Here is a 21,730-nt window from a genome sequence, read left to right on the forward strand (position 1 = left end):
CCTTTTGACCCAGCAATTCCACTCTTGGGAGTATATCCTAAGAACCCTGAAACACCAATCCAAAAGAACCTATGCACCCCGATGTTCATAGCAGCACAATTTACGATAGCCAAGAGTTGGAAGCAACCTAGATGCCCATCGGTAAATGACTGGATCAAAAAACTATGGTACATTTACACAATGGAATTCTATGCTGCAGAAAGGAAGAAGGAACTACTACCCTTTGCAACATCATGGATGGAACTGGAAAGCATTATGCTGAGCGAAATAAGCCAGGCGGTGAAAGACAAATATCATATGATCTCACCGTTAACAGGAATCTAAACAAACCAAACAAGCAAGAAAAATACGACCAATGACACTCAAATATGGAACAGGCTGACAGGGTCCAGAGGGGAGAGGGGAGAGAATCAAAGGGGAAAAGGGAATGGACTCATATGAACAAGTATAAAGGACACATGGACAATAACTAAGGGTGGGGGGTGGAAAGGGGAGGGAGGTGGGGAGCATGGGGCGGGCGGCGGGCAGGGTTGGGAATATAAGACAGAAACCTGTACTTGAACAAGAATTAAATAAAAATTATATTTAAAAAAATAATGAAGGAGAACTTCCCCAATATGGCAAAGGAAATAGACTTCTAGGAAGCCCAGGAAACTCAGAGAGTCCCAAAGAAGTTGCACTCAAGGAAGCACACACCAGTGAACATCATAATTACATTACCCAAGATTAAAGATGAGGAGAGAATCTTAAAAGCAGCAACAGAAAAGGAGACATTTACGTACAAAGGAGTGCCCATTAGACTCTCAGCTGATTTCTCAAAAGAGACCTTACAGGCAAGAAGGGCCTGGAAAGAAGTATTCCAAGTCATGAAAAGCAAGTACCTACATGTAAGATTACTCTATCCAGTAAAGCTGTCTTTTAAAATGGAAGGGCAGATAAAGTGCTTTCCTGATAAGGTCAAGCTAAAGAAGTTCATCATCCAAGCCCTTAGTATATGAAATGTTAAAGGGACTTAGAAGAAGAAGAAGATCAAAACTATGAACAGTAAAATGACAGCAAACTCAGAACTATCAACAATTGAACCTAAGAAATACTAAAACAAAAAATACTAGGCAAACAACTAGGACAGGGTTAGAGTCACAGAAGTGGAGATGAGATGGAGGGTTATCAGCAAGGAGGAGAAGGGTGTGAATGGGGGAAAATGTACAGGAATAAGAAGCATAAGTGGCAGGTACAAAATAGAGGGATGTTAAGAATAGTATAAGAAATGTAAAGGCCAAAGAACTTAAATGTGTGACTCATGGACATGAACTAACCCGGGGGGTAATGCTGGTGGGCAGGCTCAGAGGGAAGTGGAATGAATTGGGAGGAAAAAATGGGATAACTATAATAGTATAATTAATAGAACGTTTTTAAAAAGGATTTTTGACAGATGTGAATGAGTCTCTCTGCTGGCATGTAGTAGCATAGATACTGAGGTTAGAGCTGTGTATTGATTACTGGCTTTAGCACCTTGAGGGAGCCTTTTGGTGGAGTGGTGGGAAAGACTGAAGTGGGGCAAGGAGATAGGTGAGGAAAAGCTACAGTGAATGCAGGCACTTCAGGGACACCATAATGTGAAGGCGAAGATATGTGGAGCAACAGCTAGAAAGGGAATTGGGAGCAAGAGGGTATTTGTGTTTTCAGATGATACTGCTAATAACAAACTGATGAGTTACTGTGTATGGTGAGAGGCCCCAATAAAGAGGCGAGTTATGGATCACAGTTCTTTAGTCACCATGTCAGGATGGTACCATGGGAGCTGTGGGGCGATGGGCCTCAGCTGGTAGCAGTGACAGTTCTTCCATAGTTGGAGGGAAAAGGGGGGAAGTGTGTGTTTACAGATGAAGTGGGAGAGCTGATCTGTGAGCGGAAATTTGTAGCTCTCCTCTGATTGCCTGTGTTCTTACTGAAGTAGGAACTGAATCACCATTGAGAGTCAGAATGGAGGGAAAGGCATGAAGTTATCCTCCAAGAAAATAGCAGACTGAATGGACTGCTTGGGGCTTCCAGCACCCACTGGAGTCCAAGTTCATGAATATGGAATGAAACTGGTCACCTGAATGGTATATTTTTCCAACTATGTTTAGCTATCATGGTGCAGGCATGAAGTAAGTTAGCCAGATGAATAATACAAAGCAAGAGGGCACAGAGTTTGTGGGTATATACAAAGGAGGGTTTTTTATATAATTGTCCCTGGATTTTAAGCACAAGACAGAGGAAAGAAGGGACATTAGGGAACTAGAATAGTAAACAGGAGATAAGAAAGATAGATTGTATGTAACAGGGTCAAAATGGTTAAATTAGGACTGTAGAGTAAGTGAGCTGGAAAGATCAAAGGTTATTGTTGAAGAGTGAGATATTCAATTTCTGGAGGGGATGAGGTTATTGGAAGTAATAAAGGGTAAATCTATTGGAGTAAGCAACTGACGGTGACTGGAGAAGAAGATCATTCAAAGGGGAGACAACAAGGAATCTGGTATCCCAGGGTATTGGAAGGATAACTTATGAGGCTATTGAAATCACTAAGAAGTGTAGCAGTATTGATGAGAGAATGACTGTGACTTGTAAGTTAAAAATCTTACCTGGTGAAAGGGAGTAAGTGACCCAGGTGTCAGTAGGTGCCTAAACAAGGAGAATAGTGAATGATATGGTCTGATAACATGACATTCAAAGCTGAGTGTTTTCAGGGAGGTGCTGGGAGCAGCTGTGAGGAGCAAGGAAGACATCCCCTACCTTAACCTCCATAAGCACAAGGCAACTGTGTCATCAGAAAAGAGCCAGGTTGTGTACGGCAAAATGGATAAAGACAGCAGTTATGGAAAAGTTGAGGGTAGTGAGATTTTAGTGAGTTCCAGAGGGTCCAGTGAAAGTATTCTGGAGACAAGGATTGGTAGGTGATGGTGTCAAAAAGTTAATGTGCAAAGCTTTTTGCAGACTGTGTCCAGAGAACATGGAATGACCTGGGAGCCCAGCACCTTGTGGAGACTAACATGACAGTATCCTTTTTTTATAAGATTTTATTTATTTTCAGACAGGGGGAAAGGAGAGAGAAAGAGAGGGAGAGAAATGACAAGTGGGAGAGAAACATCCATTGGTTGCTTCTCGCACTACCTGGACTGTATACCCAGGCATGTACCCTGACAGGGAATCTAACTGATGACCCTCTGGTTCTCAGGCTAGCACTCAGTCCACTGAGCTATACTAGCCAGGGTTTTAAATATATATATATTATTGACTGTGCTATTACAGTTGTCCCAATTTTTCCCCCTTTGCTGTCCACCTCCCATATCCCTCATCCTTCCAGCAATCCCACCCCCCACCCCCTTAGTTCATGTCCATGGGTCAGGCATATAAGTTCTTTAGTTTTTCCATTTCCTATACTGTTCTTAACATCCTCTTGTCTATTCTGTATGTACCAGTTAGTACTTATTTTTTTTTTAAATATTTTATTTATTTATTTATCTTTAGAGGGGAAGGAGAGAGGGACAGAAACATCAATGTATGGTTGCCTTTTGTGCATCCCCTGCTGGGAGTTGGCCTGCAGGGAACCTGCCTGCAACCCAGGCATGTGCCCCGACTGGGAATCGAACCGCGATCCTCTGGTTCGCAGGCCCGCGCTCAATCCACTGAGCTACACCACCAGTTAGTACTTATTAATCCCCGTGCCTTTTCCCCCATTCTCCCCCCACCAACTGATAACCCTCCAAATGATCTCCATATCTATGATTCTGTTCTGTTCTGCTTGTTTGTGTAGTTTATTTTTAGATTCAATTATAATAATTGAGAATTTATTTCCATTTTACTGTTCACAGCTTTAATCTTCTTTTTCTTAAATAAGCCCCTTTAACACTTTAACATTTCATATAATAATGGTTTAGGTATGGTGAACTCCTTTAGCTTTACCTCATCTGGAAAGCACTTAGTCTGCCCTTCCGTTCTAAATGATAGCTTTGCTGGATAGAATAATCTAAATTGTAAGTCCTTGCTTTTTTCACCACTTTGAATACTTCTTGCCAGTCCTTTCTAGCCTGCAAAGTTTTTGTTTGTTTGTTTTTTGTTGTTTGTTGTTGTTTTTTAAGAAATCAGTTGTCTTCTGGAAAATCATTTTTAGGTAACTCTGCTTTTCTCTTGCTGCTTTTAAGATTCTGTTTTATTTATTTATTTATTTATTTTATATAAGATTCTGTTTTTACCTTTAACATTTGTCATTTTAATTATGGTGTGTCTTGGTGTGGTCTACTTTGCATCCATCTTATTTGGGACTCTCTGTGCTTCCTGGACTTGTATGTCTATTTCCTTCACCAAATTATGGAAGTTTTCTTTCATTACTTTTTTCAAATATGTTTTCAATTTCTTGCTCTTTCTCTTCTCCTTCCTGCAGCCCTGTGACTCAAATGTTGGTATGTTTGAAGATGCCCCAGAGGTTCCTTAGCCTATCCTCATATTTTTGGATTCTTTTCTATTTTTCTTGCTGTTCTGATTGAATGTTTTTTTTCTTCCCTGTGTTCCAAATTACTGATTTGATTTTCAGCTTCATCCACTCCACTGTTGGTTCCCTGTAAATTTTTCTTTATTTCACTTAGCATAACCTTCATTTCTGCATGGGTCTTTTTATGCTGTTGGAGTACCCAATGAGTTCCTTGAGTATGCTAATAACCAGTGTTTTGAACTCTGCATCTGATGGATTGCTTATCTTTATTTTGTTTAGTTCTTTTTCTGGAGTTCTCTTCTTTCATTTGGACCTTATTTCTTTGTCTTCTCATTTTGGCAGCCTCCCTGTATTTGTTTTTGTGTATTAGGTAGAGCTGCTTTGATTCCCTGTCTTAGTAGTGTGGCCTGTTGTAGAAAAATGCACCTGTTAGGTTGGGTGGAGTGGAGCCTTTGATAATCGCCAGGGCGGGACAATCCATGTTGCTGCTCTGTGGCTCTGTGTGTGGGAGGGCTCAGAAAGGGGACAGTGCCACTGCCTGGACTCTGAGGATTTGTCCATGAGGAACCTGTCTTCCAGCACTTGCCCTGTCAGTTTCTCCAGTACGCCACTGGTGCCCTTCCAGCTGTTGCCCTGGTACTGAAGCGCAGAGGGAATGAGTCTGCATAAGTCCTAAGTCCATTGTGTGTCCTTTGAGAGGAGACTCCTGATAGTCCCGCTGTTTCTTCTGCCATCCCAATCCCCACTGGTTTTTACAGCCAGGAGTTATGGGGATTTTTCTTCCTGGCACTGGAAGCCTGGGCTGAGTGGGCTGGTATGGGGCTGGGATTCCTTGCTGCGAAGGTGTCCTTCCCAGTTTATAGCCACCACCTGGGAATGTGGGACTGCCCGTGTCTCTGCACCTCTCAGTGTCTCCTTGTCTCTGTCCCTCCTCCTCGTCTGGATGAATATGGCTTCTTTAATTTCTCGGTTGCCAGACTTCCATACACCTTGATTTTCTGACAGTTCTGGGGGATATTTGTTTTCTAATCTAGTTGTAATTTTTGCTGTGGTTGTGTGAAGAGGTGAGCCCTGTTTACTTACACCTCCATCTTGCCTGGAAGTTGAGAGTATTAGTTCTAATGGTCCCAAGTCATAGTGGTGGGACCAGATGTCATGGGAAAGAAAAGGTGGGAAACTGGCTGGGACCCCATATAATTCTTAACTTTTTTGATACTCTATTCAGGACCAACTTTTTTCTGCTCTCAGTTCCTGTATGAGGGCTTGGCATTTAAGCTCCTATCCCCTGTACATTTCATAGCCCCTGAATAATATCTCTGTTCTAGATCACCCTCCCTAATTCAGTGAGAAATCCAGTAAATCAGTTTGCTATGCTGCTGCAACAAAGTACCACAAACTGGGTGGTTTAAATAATAGAAATTTGCTGTGTTGTAGTTCTGGAGGGTGGAAATCAGTTCCTTCTAAGGCTGTGAGGGGGGATCAGCACCAGGCCTCTCTCCTGGCTTCTGGTGGTTTCTGGCAATCTTTGGCTTGTAGACATATCACCCCAAAGATTTTTGTACAGATTCATAGAATGTTCTGTGTGCTAAGCTGTATCCAAATGTGGCCTACTTATAAAAACATTGGATTAGGACCCACCCTAATGACTTCATCTTAACTCGATTATATCTGCAAAGATCTGAGTTCCAAGTAAGGTCACATCACAGGTTCTGGGGAATATGACTTCAGCGTGTTTTGGAAGGACCCAGTTCAACCCTTAACATCCTGAACTCTGGACCATTCACTTCTGTTAATCCAGGTCACCTGCTTCCCCCCACAGCCATTTTCATTATTTCTGATCAGAAGAGGAAAAGAATAAAGATACCCATTCTATTTGCCGTTCAAGTTTAAGGGGAGCAGAATTCTCAGTTTTGTGGGGAAGGGGATTCAAAAGCTGAACCTCTGTGCTTGGTTCAGAGTGTTCTGTTTCTTTCCTTAATCACCAGTTTTTAAGTTTTATATTAGCATATTCCTCATTAATATGTTTTTGGTGAACATTTGTTTTTTAATTTAGTTTGATGTTAAGTTTTAGAGTAATAAAATTCTGTCAAAGTTTCAAAGTGCCACTAACACTGGAAGTACTAGTTATCTAACACCCAATCTAATCATATTTCCTAGCTTGCACTCTTTCTTGTTACTGTGTCCCTTAGAAAATGAGACCCACACTCATTTATATGCCTGAAACTCTTCAACTTCCTGCCATAGCCACTCCACAGACAACTAAACTAAGCTCTGGTTTCTTGTTCCTGACACACAGTAGCATTTAGCGTCTCCTGCCTTTAATAATGCTTTCCCTTTGCTTAGAAAGCCCTTTGTCCTCCCTATTGTAATGAACTTCCCATTCATTATTCAGCTGAGCCAGATGCTTTTGGTCTGGGTTAGAGCCCCCTTCTCCATTTTTGTGGTATTTTGTGTGTGTGGCTGTTTTAACACTCATCACATGGCTCATGGGTCTTGTCTCCCTGGTTTTGAACCTCCTTCCTAGCCCCCTAAACCCTCTAATACTGTGGTTTCTTCAAAGACAGGGCTCCTTCTTAACCCAGTGGCGGAGAGAGTAATTGTTAAAAACTTCGGGTTTGTACAAGTCTGTCAAGTCATCATAGTGATGCAGTTCATTTGCTCACATCATCCCCCTGTACAGACAGGGAAACTGGAGCTCAAAAAGGGTAAATAACCTGCCAATGTCACAGTTCTGAAAAGGGATGTGAACCAATCTTTCAGGTTCTAAAGTGTATGTTTTTTCTTGTACTTCTTGCTGACACAACATACCAAGCCCAACATTGGAGAATTGGGCTTAAAACAGAAACTTCTATATTGTTCATCTGTTTTGTTACTACATTACAGAAACCCTCTGATATAAAATGAACTAACAGAGATCACTTCTCAGGTTGGGTTCCCTAGGAAATAGACTCAGAGATTTTTGTGCAGATTTATTGAGAAGTACTGCCCAAGAACAGTGCTTGTGAGGGAGAAAAGACCGTAGGGGTGGACCCAGGAGAAGCTGCATGGAGTGCAGAGGCACAGTCAATGCCATGGGGACTTGGGCTAGGATGGCTGTGCAGGGTCAGGCCCACGAGAGGCAATAGGCCAGTCATTTGATGCTGGCTTCTGCCAGAGAGTGGTTACTCATAGAACCTGGGCTGAGTGCAAGCCTGGTGAGGAACCCAGGCAGGAATTGTTAGCCAACAATCCCCAGAAATAGGAATATTGCTGCCGTGTTCCTAAAGAGGGAGGTGATACGCACCCAAATCACCACGTCCACTATAGGTGGAACATGTGACAGGGGTCCCCAAAACTAAGTGCTTTATTGTGTCTATGAAGTTTTCTAAAAGAAATTCAAAAGGTATAAAGAACTCTGTGTAAGTTCAGAATATTCATTTTAGAGACTACAAAGCTTCAAAAACAAGTTTATTCTCATCTTTTTATTTTCATGAAGTTTATTGTTCATCATCATTATTCTGTAAATGTTACTTTAAAAAATTCTTGCAGTTGTTGCCATTTGTCCTTCCATGAAGGCCTCCCAAGTGATCCAGTCTGGCTTAGATTGCCCCTGGCTGTGAGAGGTCTTACCCTACATTGACTTCCGACCAACCTTTGGGGACAGGGAGAGGAAACTGAGGCAGAGTTTGCTCCCAGAGACAAGCTTTGTCTCCAGTGGCTCGTATTCTAAAGGTCGTCCCCCGCCCTTAGCCACAAGGGGTCGAGATACAATTCCTAGAACCAGGCAAAGCAGTCTGCAACACCATAGTACAGTTATTAGAATCAGGAAGTACACATTGCTTCAATATTATTGCCTAAATTTTAGATTTATTTGAGTTTGAAACTTCCTACACTATTTTCTGTTCCAGGATTCCACTTTCAATTATTCGTATTTCTCCTTAGTCTTCTCCAGCCTTTAACACTTCCTGATGATCTTGACACTCTTGAATGCACTGGTCAAGTACTTTGTAGCATTCCCCTTAATTTGGGTTTGCCTGGTGTTTTCTCGTGGTTGGGTTAATTTATGCATTTTTGGCAAAGTTAACACAGAAATGATGTTTTGTCATCTCTGTACATCGTATGAAGGGATGGTCAATGATGTTGGTATTTCTCATTGCTGGTAATGGCAGCAACCTTGGTTACTTGTGGTATCCAGTGGTATCTGCTGGGTTTCTTACCTATATATAACTGACTTTCCCTTTGTAGTCAGTATAGATCTTGGAGTAGATTCTTTGAGACTATTCATAACCATGCAAACTTTCACCCATTCATTTAGTATCCATCAGTTGATTTTGTTTGCAACAGTCATTACTGCGATACTTACCTAATGATGGTTTCCTTTTTTCTTTTTTCCTTCTACATTCATTGGAATGGTACTCTAAGGAAGAACTGTCCCTTCTCCCTGCAATTATTTATTTGATTTATATCAATATGGACTTATAAACACTTATTTTATGGGTTAAAATTTAGTGGCTTTATCATTTTACTACTCCTATTGTTTCAGTTTGGGCCCTTAGGAGCTTCTTCAGGTTGACTCCTGTATTTTTGAGCACTTCCTTCCTTTTTTGGCATCACGAGTTCTGGGCTCATCTTATAAGTTCCCTGCCCCTGTCTGGGAAATCAACTACAGTGAGTCCTCTTAACATTTTGGTAGGTTCTGCAACTTTAAGTGAAATGACATATAACAAAACCAGTTTTTCCACAGGCTAGTTTATACAAACAAGGATTAATTTCCTATAGCATCTTATCAATGTTGTAATGAAACAATGTTGAGCAAAGTCACTTATTGGAGGACTTGCGATACTTCCTCAAGGAACCTTGGATGCTTTATTTCCTTCCCTTCCCTTACTTTTTTTTTTTTTTTTGAGAAAATGGTGTTTAGAACCAATATCTGATTGCTGGATATGCTCCTTACTACTACAGGAGCATCACTGCTCGTAGGCCCTTTCAAGCTAGGAAATGTTTGTTCCAACTTGGCTTCCCTAATAGCTGGTTGGTTCTGTTTGTTTGGAGGATATATGAAGGATATGTAGAATATCATTGTCCTTCTTAGACTCAGAGCTATACAGAAAGACAAACTCAGAGAAGTGTCTCTCCCCACTCATCCCTGCTGACCCAGTACTAACTAGTCCTCTTCCCCCATCCATACCCAACCCCTGTAGTTCTGGTTTATCCTCCCTACATGTTTTGTACAAATAGACAGATATATGTATATTTGCTTGTAGATTCTAGTCTTTCTTTTGTGCTTTTCTTTTTCACCTAGCAGTATGTTTGGAAATCACAGATAGAGCTCTTTTCCATCCTGTTGTTGACTGAATAATAGTCCGTTATAAGGGTGTGTCATGGCATACCCAACCACTCTCCTGAGCATGAGCTAAGATAGGTTGCTGGTGGTCCTTTATAATTACAAACTGTGCTTCAGTGAGTGACCTCATACTTGTGCTTTCACCAACCTTGTTCATGTGTATTTTACTATCACTGGAAGTCTATCTTCAGAGTAGAGAACTAGAAATGAGATTGCCAGGTGAACTGTAAGTGCATATGTCGCTTTGCTAGGTATTACCAAATATTTCTCCACAGGGTTGCACAAACTTTTATTGCCACTAGCATGTACAAGTACGCCTGCTTCCCATGGCTTTAGGAACAGAATGTGTTGTCAACTGGCATTGAAATTCTAACACTGTAAATAATAGGTCATTTCTGGGCTTTCTCTAAATTTAGTTATTTTAATTTGTTTTTATCATTAGCATACCAAAATAAATGGATATATTAGAGGTTCCTTGCATTTTTAAATTTATTTAACACATATACTCAAATGGTTTTTTTTTCTCAGCTGTGAAGTAGGAAAGGCAACATAACTTATCTCAAGAAATAGGTGGGTCATTTTCTAGGAAAACAGAAATTGTAGTAAAGTGTTTCAGAAAATGCATTGAGAGGGCAGGACTGGGAAGAACAGTGTAAAGCAGGGACGGCTGCACGATGCGCGACTTCCACGGGAGGCGGACCCTCACCACTCACTCTGCCGCTTGGAGTCAGGCTTTGTGGGGAAAATAAAAAGTACTTTCCATTCAGTAAGAGAATGCAAGAAACACACCCAGTACTTTATGCCATATCAATGAAAGGATGTGACAGAATTTAACAAGAGGATCAATATTCTTTTTTTAAAATACATTTTATTGATTATGCTATTACAGTTGTCCAATTCCCCCCTTCACTCCCCTCCACCCTGCACACCCCCATCCCCCCCCTTTCATTTATGTCCGTGTGTCACAAGTACTTTAGATTCTGTATTTCCCATACTATTCTTGCCCTCACCCCTGTCTATTTTCTACTTACTGTCTATGCCACCTATTCTCTGTACCTTCTCCCCCCTTCTCCTCCTCCCACTCCCCTGTTGCTAACCCTCCATGTGATCTCCATTTCTACGGTTCCGCTCCTGATCTAGCTGTCCTCTTGGCTTGCTTTTGTTTTAGGTGTGGCTGTTAATAACTGTGAGTCGGTTGTCCTTTCACTGTTCATATTTTTATCTTCTTTTTCTTAGATAAGTCCCTTTAACATTTCTTGTAATAAGTGCTTGATGATGAACTCCTTGAACTTGACCTTCTCTGAGAAGCACTTCATCTGTCCTTCCATTCTAAATGAAAGTTTTGCTGGATAGAGCAATCTTGGATGTAGGTCTTTGGATTTCATGACTTGGGATACTTCTTTCCAGCCCCTTCTTGCCTGCAAGGTCTCTTTTGAGAAATCAGCTGACAGTCTTTTGGGAGCTCCTTTGTAGGTGACTGACCCCTTATCTCTTGCTGCTTCTAGAATTCTCTCCTTCATTTTCATCTTGGCTAATGTAATGATGATGTGCCTTGGTGTGTTCCTTCTTGGGTCCAACTTCTTTGGGACTCTCTGAGCTTCCTGGATTTCCTGGAAGTCTATTTCCTTTGCCAGACTGGGGAAGTTCTCCTTTATTATTTCAAATAAGTTTTCAACTCATTGCTCTTCCTCTTCCCCTTCTGGTACCCCTATAATTCAGATGTTGGGACGTTTAAAGATGCCCTGAAGGTTCCTAAGTCTCTCCTCATTTTTTTTTTGAATTCTTGTTTCTTCCTTCTCTTCTGTTTGGTCATTTTTTTTTCTTCCTTCTGGTCTACTCCCTTGATTTGAGTCCCAGTTTCCTTTCCATCTCTGTTTCCTGTGCATTTCCCTTCATTTCACTTAGTTTAGCCTTCATTTGTTCCTCTAATTTGTGAGTCAAATCAACCAGTTCTGTGAGCATCCTGATCACCAGTATTTTGAACTGTGCATCTGATAGGTTGGCTATCTCTTGGTGACTTAGATGTATTGGCTCCGGGGCTTGGAGCTGTTCTTCTTGAGCCATAATGTTTTGGTATGTTTGTGCCTGTTAAATATGAGCGGTGGAGCCTTAGGTGTTCACCAGGGTGGGGCAGCCCAGGTTCCTGGGCTGTGACTCTGTATGTGGGAGCAGGGTCAGAGAGGGGCGATGGCATTTGTTCTGCTCTCTCTCGGATTTCAGTCCCCTCTGCTGCTTCCCACAAGCAAATTGGGCCCTTCTGGTGCCAGCTCCCAGGTGTGTGGGCCTGTGCACCCTCCAGGACCCTGTGGGTCTCTCCAACAAACTTTCTGTGAGCCTGGTAGCTTTTCCTCATACCTTGACCCGGAAAGTTTTTCCAATTGGTGTTTTCAGGTTTTAATTCCCTCGCTGGGGCCGTAGCCTGAGCGGTCTGTCTCACTGCTCACTCCTTCACTTGGTTTATTTGCGTGCAAATGTGTGAGTGTGGTCAGCCAGCCACCTTGTGCCCTCACTGGGTCCACCCATTGCCACCCCACTCCTGGGATCTGCCAACCGCTGCCTGCACTCCTGGGTCAGTCTGGCCACTTTTTTCTGCGTGACCCCACTCCTCCAGCCACTGACTTCACCCCTCTTACCAGTCTGGCTGAGTGGTTCGTTGTTGTCGGTCTTCTGTACAGTTCAATTTTCTTTGTTTTGGCTGTGTTTTTGTTACTAAAACACTATTGTCTTTAAACTTGGTTGTACGAGGAGGCACAGTGTTTCCACCCACCCCTCCATCTTGGCCAGAAGTCCAAAAGGATCAATATTCTTTTAATAAATGGTGGCCTTAAATAAGTTCTGTAAATATCAGATATTTCATTTTAACATGAAACTATTCCTAAAATTTCCCCATAGGAACAGTTAAAATTTCACTTTATTCTTTAAATAACAATATAATATTAACTTGGCTAGACTATTTCATGTACATTTGTATTTTTTGGATTTGTATCAAATGGGGTTTTTGTTCTCATTTTAGGTCTTGCTCCTTTGGCCTATTTGTCAGATGAATGCCATAACTTACTGGCAATCAAATTTTGGATAGATCTTAATGAAGATATCATTAAACCTCGCATGTTAATTGCCGCAAGCAACCTCCAGTGGCGACCAGATCCCAAATCAGAAATTCCTACTTTATTTGCTGGAGATTTTTCCACATTTTCTTCCAGTCCAAAGGAGAACCATTTTCAAGAGGCATTCCACAAAATGAAACATACTATTGAGGTAAAATTAGTTTGATCATTACCACACTTTTTGGTATTTTGAGTCAAATATCAAAAGAGTGGAAGCTTTTATGAAAATTGGATGTTGAGATATGATATTAGGTGAGGTTTTTAGCAAACATTGTTCATAAACTTGAGGACATAGGGATGACAACTACCAGGAAAAAGAATGATCTGAGGGGAACTGATTTAGGAGAGATGGTGAGAAGGATGTTCATGCTACAGACCATGTAGGCAAACTGGATATTGGTTAATAAAAATAATACGTGGTTCATAGTAGCTGGTAATGTAATTAGTTAATAATATGCAGATTCCAAATTCACATTTTAAACTCCATATCTAGTATTTTATACAATTTATACCTGTCTTTGCTTTGAATTTCATAGTCCTAAGTAGGAAAATACTAACATTACTTCCCTTACATCATATGCATTTTAGCTTAAATCTATTTATATACCACATAATGGTATTAATTAAAATCTATTTCATTTAATCCTTGGAACAGACATGAGGCCATTCTCTCATTTTACTCCTAAGGACTATTTTGTAGATGTTGGATGATTTACAGCTATTTGTAGTAAATAGAGATAGAACTTGAATCCCAGTCTTCCAGCTACAAATCCAGAGTCACAGTATACCTTGCTAATTAAACTCGATGGCTGGGAATGACTCCTAATCTCTCCTTCTATGATGCATGTAGACACTCTTTCTTTCTCTGCCCTTCCAACACTGAACCCTCCTGAATCACTGATGGTGGTTCTGCATTTTTGCATTAGTGTGTTGTTTGACAGATGCTATCCAATTTGGGGTGTCTCATTCTTTTGTTCTGATCTGAATACTTTAGTTCTGGTTTTAAACACTTTCTAAAAACATGAATGTATAGGTTCGCATTTTATAAAACAGCTTTTCCAATTTATTTTCTTAGAATATTGATAAATTTTGCAATGCTTCAGAAAACAAGCTTATGCATATACTTAATGCAAATGATCCCAAATGGTCCACTCCAACTAAAGAATATACTTCAGACCCACATGCTGCTTGTACAGACCTTGGTACAGGAAACAAGTTTCTGGTAAGTTAATACAAATTAAAAGAATTTCAAAACTCTATGTGAAGGCAACAGTATATTCTGGTATATATCTACTGAACATGGTAAAATGTAATCAAATTTAATTACAGTGTAACTAATTATCATATGACTTTTATAGGTATAGTTTATCTAGAAATTATATCTTGTTTATTGAAGCCAGAATGTAACACTCCTGGAGCAAATTTTACAAACAAATGCTTTCATTTTTAGTATTTGAAGTGCATGTGATAGAAAATTCTTTTTTGCCTCATTATCTTTGTGCTAGAACAACTATTCTGTATAATTAAGGTTGTTTTTAAGCTTGATTTGATTTTAACTCTTTAAAACATAATAAATGCAAATCAAGCTAAAGTATGATATTGGCTAATGACTAATTCTTAAGCAGCTAACACTTGGTAGGTGTATCTATATTAACTCATTACCTTCACAAGAACTTTCTGAGATAAAAATTATGATCACCATTTTACAGATGAGGGAACTGTGGCATAGACAGGTTAAGCAATTGCCTAAAGTCACAAAGCCAGAAAAGTAGGTATTAGAACCCAAACGGTCTGTGATCTTAAAATGGTTTTAAAATGCTATCTTTGTTTCATATGTTAATACTAAAAAAAGAGAAAAGAATAAAGCAGAAGTTATGGCTGTTACTTCTTTTTTTATCTTTTACTATGATTAGTCTTCATTCATCTTTTCATGTCATTTTTATTCCCTCTTCTGCTAAACTATTTCCTTCTGGAGGAATATGAATGTTTTGTGAAATCATCTGCTCTGTTAACCACTAGGAAAGTGAGAATGTGTGTGGTATTTGTGTGTTTAAATATTTTTAATGAAAAGCTAATTTGATTTTGTTTTATATATGAGCACATAATTATATTTTGCCACTTTTTCATTTGTTTTTTTTTTATTAGATGTCTTCTCCCAATAGTGAGATGAACTATCAAAGTCCTTTATCACTTTGTAAGCCAAAAGGGAAGTCTGTTCCCACACCTGTATCAGCCCAAATGACTTCAAAGTCTTGTAAAGGGGAAGAGGCGCTTGATGACCAAAAAAACTGCAAAAAGAGACAAGCCTTGGATTTCTTGAGTAGACTACCTTTACCTCCACCTGTTAGTCCCATTTGTACATTTGTTTCTCCAGCTGCAAAGAAGGCATTTCAGCCACCACGGAGTTGTGGCACCAAATATGAAACAACTATAAAGAAAAAAGAATTGAGTTCTCCTCAGAGAACTCCACTTAAAAAATTTAATGACACTTCTCTTTTGGAAGTTGATTCAATATCCGATGAAGAACTTGCACTGATAAATACCCAGGCCCTCTTGTCTGGTTCAGCAGGAGAAAACCAAGTTGTGTCTGTGGGCGAGCCCACTAGGACTGCTCCCGCCTGTTCAAGAGACCATCTCAAACTGAAAAGGCGCCATTTTACCTCTACGGTCAGAGAACAGGAGAATTCCCTTGTGGGTTCCAGGGGAATGGAAGGCTCTGTGCAGGACACAAGTACAATACAAGATAGAGCTAAGAGACTGCAAAGGCGTCAGAATCAAAAATGACAAAAATTAGTTCTTGACTCTTAACCTTTCTGGTTTGTAACACACATGCAGTTTAGAACTGTACATCCCTATTTGCAGAATGAGAAAAGAATTGGTTCCAATTCTACTTGAATGCTCATATATCATAGGAAAACTCTTTGCCTGCTTCTTAATTTTCATTTGTAGACCTTAAAACTGACTATAAAACTGACTATTATTAACTAATCAAGAAAAATGAGCCCTGGCTGGTATAGCTCAGTGGATTGAGCACCGGCCTGCGAACCAAAGGATCGTGGTTCGATTCCCAGTCAGGGCACATGCCCAGGTTGCAGGCCAGTTCCCAGCAGGGGACTCACAAGAGGCAACCATACATTGATGTTTCTCTCCTTATCTCCTTCCCTTCCTCTCTAAAGATAAATAAATAAAATATTTTTTAAAAAAGAAAAATGTCTCCTTTAAGTCTTTTTTTTTTTTTTTTAATTTAGAGAAAGAGGAAGGGAGGGAGAAGGAGGGAGAGAAACTGCCTCTCCTACATGCCATGACTGGGGACCAAACCACAGCCCAGGCATGTGCCCTGAGCAGGAACTGAACTGCTGATATTTCAGTTTGTGGAATGATGGCCAACCAACTGAGCAGTACCAGCTGGGGCTCCTTTAAGTTTTTATGACAGTATTTGCTCCCTGCAAGTATTTTACAAATGAACTACACATACCCTTTTCTTTTAGATTGTGTCCTTAATTAAATGAAAGTAGGTTTCTCAGCACAATTATTTTGACTCACTGCATTCCTTTTAATTTAGTTCCTATTTTAGTTGGTTGTTTTTTTGTTTGGGGTTTTTTAGAGGTAATCCCCTATGAACCCCCTATTTCCTTAATGCATGAGTTGGTCCTACCATAGTTCTGCCTGATCAAAAGCTGGGCTAAGATATGCCTGTTTTTTTCTTTTGGCCGGTTATTCATCTTGAAATGAGCATAACACTACAAGAAAAATAGAACCCTCAGTGTAATTAATTCATTTTTATGATCCCAGTGTGATCTGTGAAATTAAATTATTTTAATAAAAAATCAAATACTTTAAATCAGAAGCATATTCCATAGTGCCAATTTTGTCTTAGCAAAATGATGATCTGGACTACAGCTTAGAAAATCTTGCAAATCATCCTTGATTCTGCCTACAAGAGAAAAGCAGTTCTATGAGCTAATAGCATGGAGAAGCTCTTAAATCAGGTCTTTCAGTGTCTTAAGCTTATATCTAATAAATACTTTTTAATTTTTATTTTTGAATTACAGTTCACATTCAGTAATTATTCTCTGTTTCAGGTGTACAACAGAGTGGTTAATATGTTTTCAAATCTAATTATAAACACTTTTCAAAGCCAAGGATAAATCCTTTTATGAAGCAGTTTGTTTCTTTCTGTAGCTGTGATCCATGATTTTTCTCCTGTAAAAGTCATCAATATAACAAGTAGTTGGTTCCACTGGTCTTTTAAAATTCTGTTTTGCCCATCTTACTAAAATAATTTGTGTTCATAAAAACAATTTGGTCTTCAGGTATTAGTCATTTTCCTGGTGGTACATTCTAGAACAGGGGATAAAACTTGAGTTTCAGGAACAGAAAGCTTCTAAGAGTGTAATTTTTTTATCCTGGAAAAAAGTAACTATTATTACCTCCTCCGATTACTCATCACCATGTATTTGGCCCACAAGAGAGAGGTTTAGCGCACAGCCTCCTTTTCATACATTGTCAATAACAGGGCTGAACTGTGTGAGCAAAGCCTGAAGCTGGAAGACATGTGGATATTATCCCCACAAAGTGACAATTTAATGATTACAAAGTCAACAGTGTGTACTGCATAAGCAATACATGGAAAAAGCATTTGTGTTAATCTGTTCACTCAGTGACAGCCTGTGTGCATATCAAGCGTGCCATCTCTGTGCATGGTGCAGACACCAACACGTGAAATAATACTGTCAGTGTCAAGTGTTCGTAAAGCTATATAAATCAGGGAGTTGGGAGAAAAAAAATTGTTCCCATCTAGCTGGCACATATAAAGTTGATGGCGTTTAGCCAATTATTTTTATGCTTCCATACCAAGTATTTTAGGCTTCATTTAGGAAAAAAATTCAAGTAGACCAGGAATCTGTTCTTCTGAGCTCAGTAAAAGCTCTGGATCTGTAACCTGGGTCCACATCTCCATAGTGGTCACTCAGCCCCAATGGCCTAGATGTCTTAAGCATAGAGCCAGACATAAATTGGAAGGGCTTGAATTCTGACCCTTTTGGCTTCTTTGGCATCAAAGGAAAGTAAGTCCAGTTTGGGCTCTCCGACACTCTCCCCCGCTCCACTATCCTAAATAAGTCAGGTCCTCCTGGTCGAGTGAGTCTGCAGTCACCACTTGACTGGGACCCTCAGGGTCACCTAGGCCTGCACAGCAGGATTGTGTGGATTATCGTGATTATTTCGAGGGCTATTGTGCGTCATGTTTGGACACCCAGAATTTGGCAAAACTATAATAATACCTTAGATTTATTGAAATTCCCTAAGTTTTAGTTTTCATCAGCCAAACTTTGTTATTCAAAGGAGATACCAATTTTTTTAAATGTTAGTGAAGAATTACAGATGCATTGCTTGTAGTAATGAACATGTCAATAGCTTTCAATAGAGTCAGATAATGGAATGTCAGAGTAAAATAGTCTTTCTAAAGTACACAGATAAACTTATGTAAGCAAGTAAAAAATAAGGTTAATTTTCTTTTATCACCTATTTATTAAAGAAGATTGGTAAATAAATTTATGATATAGAAAAATTCGTTCTCAATATGGTATTCCGTGGGGTTTAGGTAAATTTTTTGTATTGTAGAACAAAAAAGGCTTAGATTCAATGACAAATCCATATAAAGCAACACTATAATTTTTAATAACCATAAAAGCACCATTATATAAGACACTTAAAATAATAACTTCACAGAACATTAGCAAGAAGCTGTTGGCCAATAGGAAGTAAAGCACACATCCTACATAGTCTTAACTGTCAGAGTCTCACGCCAAATTAGTCTGATTCCAACCTGTTGAGATTTAATTTGGATTCACAAATTCAGTATTGGTAGAAGAGGGACATTCCAGAGTTGTGGTAGGATTTCATTGTCAATGCCATGTAAAACACCAAGACTGCTCATCTGATAGCATGACTTTCACACACCTGTCTCTGACCTATGTCCTGGGTCAGAGACGCTTAATTCCTTTCACTCCAAAACACTGGGACTGCCAACTAATTATATATATGAGGAAAAGTTTTTAAACTGCTTAATGATTCAAATTAAAAATCAGTGTTTCATAAAGGAGGCTTCTTTTATTGATGCTATTAGCACAACAGCCGAAAGTTATTTAGGTTTAATACTGTTCAATGAAGTGGTAGTTAAAACACAAGACTATAAATAGTGACTTTAAATAACGACACTGGTTTTCCTTAGTAGCTTGTATTAAGAAGGCTTTGACAGACATTTTTAACAATGATATGTCACTAGAATAAAGGAGTAATTTCCCAAAGTGTCCACTTTGAAGGACAGTATTCCCTTAGATGTATACTTTCTAGCATTCATTCTAAAGGAAAATCAACATCATCATTACAGCCACACAGCTCACATTTTTGGATAAACAGATTTAAAAAGTATCAATGGCACTAAAATTATTCCTGCCTCTCACTTCTCCCACCTTTCCAACTTTCCTGATGGAAATGAATTCCTGAAAAAAACATTACTTCAGAGAAAGTAGTACTGAAGCTTATATACACTATAAACACTTTATTTTATGAAGCTGTTTGACTAATTGATTACATTCTTGCGTGTGTTCTCAGAGTTCAGCTTCAAAGTAGTTCTTTCCCTGGAGAGTGAGTTGGTTCAACTTAACTGCAGAACTCCCAGCATCAGACCATGCATAGAGAATCACTTGAACAAATGCCTCTTGAAGATGACTGTGGTGACTTCTACATAAAAACGTACAAGTTCAACTATTTACACTGGAATTAGAGCTCTGACTAAAACTGAACAAAGACTAAATACCAAAAATCGAAGTAAAAACTGATCTCGGAAAACTAGGAATGCCTGTAAGATGGGCCTCTAATACCCATGGTGACTGCCCCCCCTTCTGTTAAAGGAGCTCTCGTGTGTGGAGCCCCCGGGAGCCCTCCTGTTGGGAAACTCTGCGTAAGGATTCCAGTGTCCTGCCCTGTTGGGAGGCGATGCGCCGCTCCTGTCCTGGCTTCTGCTCACTCTGCTTGGTTTTTCCGCATGAAGCACACTGTGAAAGGTAACATCGTGTTCATACCGTTCTTTCATTCGGTGTATTTTTTCTCTTGGGACTCCATGAATGTTTCTTCTATATGGAAAAACATGCAAACATTTAGTTAAGGCCACATATCAAAATGAGTTACTTGTATTTTACGTGCCCTGTATTATTACATAGGTATGCACTCTCTATTGTCAGGATTAACTGTGACAAGCACATCTTGTTGTGCAGGAAGGACTCTTTCACACTCCACTCCTGTTTCATGCTGCCCTGCACTCTCCCAACCACCCTGAGGCTTGCAGAGAGCTAACACATCAGAAATGCTTTATTTCTGCAAATCTCAGTTCTGTGCCTCAAGCCATAAACAACACCAGAAGATCTTTCTATTATAAGATCTTTTTATTATTGCCTGTTAAGCATCGATTTACAATCGATTCACATCAGTCAATTCTAGATACTTCTGGATGCTCATTAAACAATCTTAAATTACGTGGGCATGAGAATCAATGGGGGTCATAGGTCAAACTGTAATTCCTGGAGATTTCAACCACAGAAAGAGGTCCACAAGATAGGATTTCACATCCAGTTCAGGTGGTTCTGGTCCTCAAACCCACTTTGGAAACGCTATTATCTCCTTTTAACCATAAGATGAACTAGCCTTATTCCTAAAAAAAGTAAATCCTTTTCTCACTGGTTACTTTAAATCATTGACATTACCAAATAACAGAGATAATTAACATCAGAATCCTTGCATTCAATCAACAGGTTAGTACTATTTGGACATTTATTGCTTTATAAAATAGAAGCAGCATCAGGATCACAAATGAACCACAGACTGTTCAGCATCTAAAGATACTTAGTCTAAATGCAAAACGCCACTGACATGTGCAACCCCATGCAGAAGAAAGGACTTTGATGTGTTTGTTAATGAAGAAGCATTGTAGCCAAATGTTAAATGTAGTCTTTTAAAGGACCTAGTCCAAGCCAAAATTGTTTAGTATTATATCAGAAAACTGACCCAAAACTAAAGTCTTCACATTCATAATTCCCAAGTTATCAATTTCTAAGAATTACCATTTCTGGCCTGAAAACTACCATGTCCGTTTCCAGCCTGAAAAGATTCTTTTGTTCGGTCTGAAATACCTGAAAACAGCAGGACACACAATGAGGAGCTAGAAAAACAAAGAAGTACCTGGCTAACTCTTGCACGTTGAATTTCCAGCGAGTCTCAGGTTCTCGGAATATAACTTCATAGTTATTTTCAAGTGCCTGATTTTTCAAAAGTACATAAAACATTGAACACATAGTATGTATTCATGGGAATGTTTATACTGTCATTTACATTCACTACAAACCTTTTCTAAAATTCCTTTTGTTTAACCAGTAAGCCAGTGCCTCACTTTGTTTTAATAAATACAGTTGGTTTGTAGCCCTACTTAGCCACCCTCAGATTATATTATGGTTCCCAATGATAAAGTTTGGTCTATTTTATATACTGCATAGGAAAATTATAAAGGCTCTTTGTTTTGGACGTTTTAAAAAATAGCTGAACTAGATTGAAACATCCTGTCCACAGGAATGAGCAATGAACTCAGTGGCTTCTCAAAGTCCCTAATATGATTGCCATAGATTTATGTCTACCAAATGCCTCATCCTGTTTCTCATGCCTTGGTTCAGGACATGGCAGTACCATAGGAACAGAGCCTAGGAAGTAAAAGTAGTTCTCCCATCCCTGACACTCTTCCCTCCAGAAGTAGCTCTTCCTACTTGTACTGTACAGTGT

The 21,730-nt window shown here is 39.5% G+C and overlaps 2 protein-coding genes across 6 annotated transcripts in view; one reads left to right on the plus strand and one right to left on the minus strand.

The window, feature by feature from the left end:
- The window catches only part of BRCA2 (BRCA2 DNA repair associated), a 100,744-nt gene extending 84,801 nt beyond the window's left edge, over positions 1-15,943 (plus strand). For all 3 annotated transcript variants that reach the window (XM_037037170.1, XM_037037169.1, XM_037037171.1), the window contains 3 exons: positions 12,808-13,052; positions 13,977-14,123; positions 15,047-15,943. In XM_037037170.1, the coding sequence (XP_036893065.1) occupies positions 12,808-13,052; positions 13,977-14,123; positions 15,047-15,685 (1,031 nt within the window). In that variant the 3' untranslated portion in view covers positions 15,686-15,943. The remainder of the gene's footprint in view (positions 1-12,807; positions 13,053-13,976; positions 14,124-15,046) is intronic.
- A 2,613-nt stretch (positions 15,944-18,556) lies between these two features.
- N4BP2L1 (NEDD4 binding protein 2 like 1) overlaps positions 18,557-21,730 on the minus strand; it is a 29,173-nt gene continuing 25,999 nt past the window's right edge. The window contains exons 4-5 of one of the 3 annotated variants that reach the window (XM_037037082.1): positions 21,140-21,216; positions 18,557-20,037 (exon numbers count right to left, since the gene is read on the minus strand). In XM_037037082.1, the coding sequence (XP_036892977.1) occupies positions 19,779-20,037; positions 21,140-21,216 (336 nt within the window). In that variant the 3' untranslated portion in view covers positions 18,557-19,778. Of the gene's footprint in view, positions 20,038-21,021; positions 21,091-21,139; positions 21,217-21,730 lie in introns of all 3 variants that reach the window. The other 2 variants (XM_037037083.1, XM_037037084.1) reach the window with 2 other exon arrangements.

The sequence above is a fragment of the Sturnira hondurensis genome, unplaced genomic scaffold, assembly GCF_014824575.4.
Source record: "Sturnira hondurensis isolate 20B ecotype Veracruz unplaced genomic scaffold, ASM1482457v3 Scaffold0022910, whole genome shotgun sequence".
NCBI lineage: Eukaryota > Metazoa > Chordata > Mammalia > Chiroptera > Phyllostomidae > Sturnira > Sturnira hondurensis.